The following is a 6,000-nucleotide window of genomic DNA, read 5'->3' as shown; positions in this document are numbered from 1 at the left end:
ATGCCAGGAAACTGGCCATCGGCCGGGCAGTGGACCCGACCTCTGATACAGCCCCGCACGACGGAACCGAGTCACTCCAGGGCCGGCGGGACCTGGTGGGAGCTGCGTCTTCCCCCCAAAAAATCAATCCCACCCCTGGATCCCGAAACCTCGTGCAACCCCCGCTGCCTGCCCCCCGAGGGGCCGGATCCCCCCGTCCCTCTCTGTGACCGGTCCCGGTTTGCTCACGGGGAGACAAACCGGCAGCAAAACGCTGTCGCCCCCGCACGTGAGGGTGTTTGCAATGACACACACCCCCCCCGCAGCACCGCGGTGACCCCCGTCCCTGCGGGCTTTGGGGCCGGCGGCGCCCGGCTGGGGGCGAGGCGGGGGTCGGCGCGGTCCCGGAGGCGCGGGGCCGGGGACAGCCCGGTTCCGGCGCAGCGCTGCGGGGAGAGGCGGGCGGCGGGGCCGGCTGCAGCCGCCTGGCCCGGCCCGGCACGGCCCGGCACGGCCTGGGCGGTGGTGCCCCCTGCCTGCGGCCACCGCGCCGAGCCGGGCGATACCGAGCCGAGCCGAGCCGAGCCGAGCCGAGCCGAGCCGAGCGAAGCCCCGAGCCGAGCCGAGCCGAGCCGAACGGAGCCGAGCGAAGCCCCGAGCCGAGCCGAGCCGAGCCGAACGGAGCCGAGCGGAGCCGAGCCGGGAGCACCTCCCATCGCCCCCCGCCTCCCGCGCAGCTCACGGGGTGGGGGAGGGACGCCCCGGCTCGTCTCCCCCCCACCCCTCACCCCCCGCAGGGGGCGTGGCTTCCCGCTGCGTCCCCGCCCCCTCCCCGCCCGGTCGTTCCAATGGGCGCGCGGTGGCGGCGCCCCGCCCCTCGGCGCCGCGTCACGGCCGTGCCATTGTTATGCAAATAAAAGGGTGGGTAAAAGGCGCGGCGCGGGGCCGGCTCCGCTCCAGAGAGGCCCGGGCGCGGCGGCGGAGCGGCGGAGCGGCAGCAGCGCGGAGGCGGCGGCGGGGGCCCGGGGGCCGCTGCGCGGCGGTCGGCGGCAGCGGCAGCAGCAACAGCCCGCCAGCAGCAGCAGCAGCAGCAGCAGCCGCCCGCCACCGCATGCCCGGGCGGGCGGAGGCGTCGCCGTCCATGCGGGGCGGCGGGGCGTGAGGCGGCGGCATGAGCCAGAGCGAGGTGTCGCCGTGCGCGGCGCCGCCGCCCAGCCAGCGCGTCTTCCAGGAGGCGGTGCGGCGCGGCAACACCAAGGAGCTGCAGTCCCTGCTGCAGAACATGACGAACTGCGAGTTCAACGTCAACTCCTTCGGGCCCGAGGGGCAGACGGCGCTGCACCAGTCCGTCATCGACGGCAACCTGGAGCTGGTCAAGCTCCTGGTCAAGTTCGGCGCCGACATCCGCCTGGCCAACCGGGACGGCTGGAGCGCCCTGCACATCGCCGCCTTCGGGGGCCACCAGGACATCGTCCTCTACCTGATCACCAAGGCCAAATACTCCGCCGGCGCCCGGTGATGCCGGGGCCGCCGCCCCCCCCCAGCCCCCTCCCCGCTCCCCCGGCCGCCAAAGCTGCTCCCACCCCCGCGAGGGGTTTATTTGGCGAAGATTTGGGGCCCCACGCAAAACACGCCACCGTTCGCCTGCTTTTACATTTATTTTTTTTTTCCTTCCAAGGGTTGTTTTCCTACTGTAATACGTTTTTGTTTTGTTTTTTTTTTCCTCCATCTACCTCGGCTGCACTCACAGTATTCACGGTTTCAGTTTGACATCTGGTCAGATGCTTTAAAGGCTCCCCCGTCCCCTCCCTGCTAATATTTAATCCTCCCTCCCTGCTCCCCTCGCTCCCGTCCCTCCGACTTAAAGTATTCTGGCTCAGAAACGAATTCATTTCAACGCTCCCCAAAAACCCACCCGCCTTCCCCCCGCCGTAACGAGTGGTGCTGGTGTTCCCCCCCTCCTGGAGCGAAGAGCCGTGCCAGCCCCGGGCTCCGGGAGCGATGCCCTGGGACGGGCTGGGGGCTCCCGGCCGCCCGCGGCCCTTCCCCGGCGAGGAAGAGCGGGAAAATCTTCCTCCTCTTGCAAGCTTCTCCCAGTGTTTTCCCACCGCTGATTTATTTTTTATTTTTTCCGAGGCGACTCCATTGGAATATGACAGACACGTTTTTCTCACCCCGATTGCTCCTTTTTTTGTTTTATTTTGCGTTGGGTTTTCTGCCTTGGTTTTCTTTTTTGGGTGTCCGAAGAAAGTCTGCGTCCTCACCCGCTCCTTGAATCCGTTTAGCACGCGTGAGATCCCAGGAAAAGACATTGAATCCTTCTGGTTTTGTGTGTAAAGAGGGATTAGCAAATCCTGGACTTTTTTTTTTCTTTAAAAAAAAAAAAGTGAAATAAACTCTAGAGGCAGAGGATTTGCTTTTGCACAGAAAAGGGGCGCGAGCGCTCTCTGCTGCCTAGAGAGATGCCGGAAAACTACTGAAAATAGTTTGGGAACTTTTTTTTTTTTCTTTTGGTGAAACTTGGATAACACTTCTCAATGCAGAACGATTCATTTGACGTATGTAGATTCACCTGCCTTTTATATTATATATATATGCCTAAATATATATATCTATAAAAGAAAGGGAGGAAGAAGAGAAAGCCACCCGAAGTCGCATTTTGAAGTGACTGCACGTATAATCGCAAATGCTGCTTTTTATTGCTATGGCACAAGAACATCCATTTGGAAAATGCGGAAAATTTCAGAAGTCTCCTTTCTCCCGCTGGTCTTTCAGCCCTCTTCTCTTCGTCTGCACTAAAACCATCCGTATCACTGCCGTCTCCCCGCTCTTTCCTCTCTTGCTCCCTGCATCCAAACCATTATGATTAAAAAAAAGAAAATAGTTACCTGCTGGTTTATTTGGGTTGTGTCTTAACTATTTATCATGTATGTATATATTTGTGGGTGAAGATTGTGAGCCTGGTTTTGTTTGAAGCTGGTGGTGAGTGTTTCAAAAATATGGTTTGGGAAATATGCTTTTTTTTTTTTTTTCTTCCCCTAGTCTTAAAAAACTTGAGTCTGCCATGATTATTTCCCATTGCACTGAATATTCTGCTTTGTCTCTGATGGTTTCACCTGCAGTTTGGTTTTGGTTTTCTCCACTTCAACAACTTGAGGTGATTTTAAAAAGCTCCAGATTTAAAGAAGAAAATGGAAAAAGCCCTGTCGAAAGCGCCTACTGTTAATGCTGTAATTTGCAAGGAACTGCTTGGCCGAAGTCTTTCTGTGAGCATGGAAGGGGGTGTCCAGCACTTCCACTGGTGCTTCTGTGCGACAGTTACGGGGTGGGAACAAGATCTTTTCTAGCGAGGTTTTATCGTCATTACCAGATGGTTGCACATTTATATTTTTTTTTGACTAAATGGATTTGCCACAATGAAATGTCATAACATTTATGACATGATATTAAAAAGTGTATTGTAAAGCCAAGTTCTAGATGGATTTTTAAAAAGAAATCTTGGTTATAAACCCAGTCTAAAGGGAGCTCTGTCCAGTGTTGTAAAGACAACATGATGTAACCCATATTTATATTTTTATAAAATACCTATTAAGACTGTGAATCTCCTGTGTGAATTGCTGGGCGAGTTGTTTAAGAAAAGTATTGTTCCTTTCCAGCCTCCTGGAGCTTTAGACACGCTGAGATTTTGGGAAACTATGTCGGGGAAGGGGGTTTGCTCTGAAATTGTGAGTTGATGTATTTTTACATCCCTTTGTATTTTACTGAAAAGCTGCTGCCCTTCCTAGTCCCTAGAGTTTCAATTTTCTATGCAACCCCCACACCCCCCCGTCTCTCTTGATCCTGAGAAGTAAAAGGGATGCAGATTGATTCAAATTGAAATGAGGGTCCCCCCACCCCCCTTGTTGGCTCATCGTGCTGCTGACCCTTCACGCCAAAACGGGGAGTACAAGATAAAAAAAAAAAGAGGCAGGTGGGGGAGGCTCTTTTGTGCATGACTGGTCGCCTTCCGGCAGTCATCTTTTTAATTATTATTATTATTTTTGTAAGAAGAATATATTGATAATGTCAGTGAAATAAGCAGACATTGAAGCTGATGCACAGATTGCTCCAGAAAGGAGTTTTTCTGTAGATTTTTCTTTAGATGCGAATACCTTTTTTAATTATGTTAATTAATGTTAAGAATTTTTAGGCTTATATTGAAGCTGTATGTGGGTCACTATATGATCATTTCTAACTGGATAAAGTCTGTACAGTACAGCATATTCCTGAGTGTATGATATAGACGTGTAGCCCCAGAGTGCGAAATTTATAAATAAATTTTTCATTGATCTTTTTATAAAAAAAAAATAAATGGCTTTTTCGTTTGTTCTTTCCCACATGGTTATGGGCGATGCTGGGTGGCTCCCGCGGTGGGGGGCGGCTGGCCGGGCCCCCAGGTCCCCATTTCAGTGTCCGAACCTGTAGCTCTTCTGGGGTTAACCGCATCCCCAGAGGGTGATGGTTGGGATGGATTTTGGGGGGCAGGAGGGGGATGCTGGTGCATGCAGCCCCTGCCAGCCCCTTCCCGAAGGCTGGAGGAAGCTCTTGGGGACAGGGCAGGGGGCTGTCCTGGTTTGCCCCATCCCAGTGTTTGGAGGCTGGTGCAGGGGCGATGGCTCGGACCGAAGCTTGATGCTGGACCAGGCATGTGGGGTTTGAGGTGGTCCTAAAGAAGCCGCCTGCCCTGGGGGAGTGAGGTGGGAGCCCTGTGGCTGGTCCCAGGCTGGGTCCCAGCAGCAGCAGTCACAGACATTGGGAATGGGACACCTCTATGGGTCTGCAGCTGCGCCAGCCGAGCACCCGCATGGCTCCCTGCAAACCTTCCCGGGCTTTTTTTATTCCCGTCCTGGGCCCCAGCAAGGGTTTGAGGTGGCCTGGTCCTTGCCAAGCCCTTGGGCTGTGAGGATGGGGTCACCTCCAGCTAGAAACTGATGGTGGCTTCTGCCACCCCCTGGAAGGGGCGTGGGGTGAGGGTTGGCATGGGGTGAGGGTCTCCATCCCCAAAGGCATCTCGGCCCCCTTGCATGGCTCAGAGCAGGCCAGTGCCCAAAAGCGGGCTGAGCCCTGCACCTTTGGAGGCTTTGCAGGCAGGATCCAGCTGCTCTGGGAGGTGGGAATAGCAGAGGCAGCCCCGTGCCTGCACCGGCTGGGCCCTGCCCGCAGCCGGGGCTTTGCAGGCAGGGTGCAGGTAAGCCTCCCTCCCTGGCAGCAGTGTGAGTTTTTGGATGAGGGTTTTCTATATCGATAATTTGGGCAGCTCTGGAAATGCCTAAATCCCCGGGAAATTTGTGCCATGCCCAGTTTGGCTCCAGGGTGTGGGTTCCCAGGGATGCCAGGAGTGGTGTCCTGCAAATGGCAGTGGGGAGGAAACCTGGAGAAAAGGCTCGGTGTGACCTTTCCAGGATGGCCAACCTCCGCTCTGATGTGCCAAGCCCTGTGCCATCCAGCGCCAGCATGGGACGGTGCCTGGGACAGACACGGCTGGCTGCCCCGGGGTGCCCTGGGGACACGCAGCCTGCCTAGGTGACAGCATGGAAAAAATGGGCACCGAGTGACCCGGCTGGTTTTTAGCAGGAAAAGAAAGATGATACCAAACCCATCAGTTGCAACCGCTGGCGGTCCTGCGGGTTTATCGCCCGGGGTCTCGCAGCAGCCGCTGGCTGTGGCCAAACGTATGGGACGTGTGTGTGGGGCGAGCACCGCTCCCCTGTCCTGCCGTGGTACGATTTTGTCCCGCTTGGGCACTGCGTGACACCGACCCCAGCGCTGGCGAGTGCCACCAAACCTCCCACCATCACAGTGCTGCCCAGGGCCGGGGTGCTGCGGGGTTACACCCGTGGGTGCAGCTCCCCTGCCTCTCCCCTGGGCTTGGGATGCTGCACAAAACTCATCCAGGTGCCCGCTTTGGGTTGCCACAGGGCTGGGCTCAGCCCGGCTCGGCTCAGCCCTGCGGCTTCTCGCCATTCACCTTGTCCCAGGGCT

General features: G+C 56.5%; 1 protein-coding gene across 1 annotated transcript; it reads left to right on the top strand.

The window, feature by feature from the left end:
• Positions 1-1,091: 1,091 nt before the first annotated feature.
• Positions 1,092-1,510, top strand: NRARP (NOTCH regulated ankyrin repeat protein). The gene has a single exon (XM_050907881.1). The coding sequence runs from the start codon at positions 1,151-1,153 to the stop codon at positions 1,496-1,498; it is 348 nt and encodes a 115-aa protein (XP_050763838.1). The 5' UTR covers positions 1,092-1,150; the 3' UTR covers positions 1,499-1,510.
• The last annotated feature ends 4,490 nt before the right edge of the window (positions 1,511-6,000 follow it).

The sequence above is a fragment of the Gymnogyps californianus genome, chromosome 18 (assembly GCF_018139145.2).
Source record: "Gymnogyps californianus isolate 813 chromosome 18, ASM1813914v2, whole genome shotgun sequence".
Taxonomy (NCBI): Eukaryota; Metazoa; Chordata; class Aves; order Accipitriformes; family Cathartidae; genus Gymnogyps; species Gymnogyps californianus.
The sequence above is the reverse complement of the archived record's forward strand: the minus strand, read 5'-3'. Positions and strand labels throughout refer to the sequence as shown.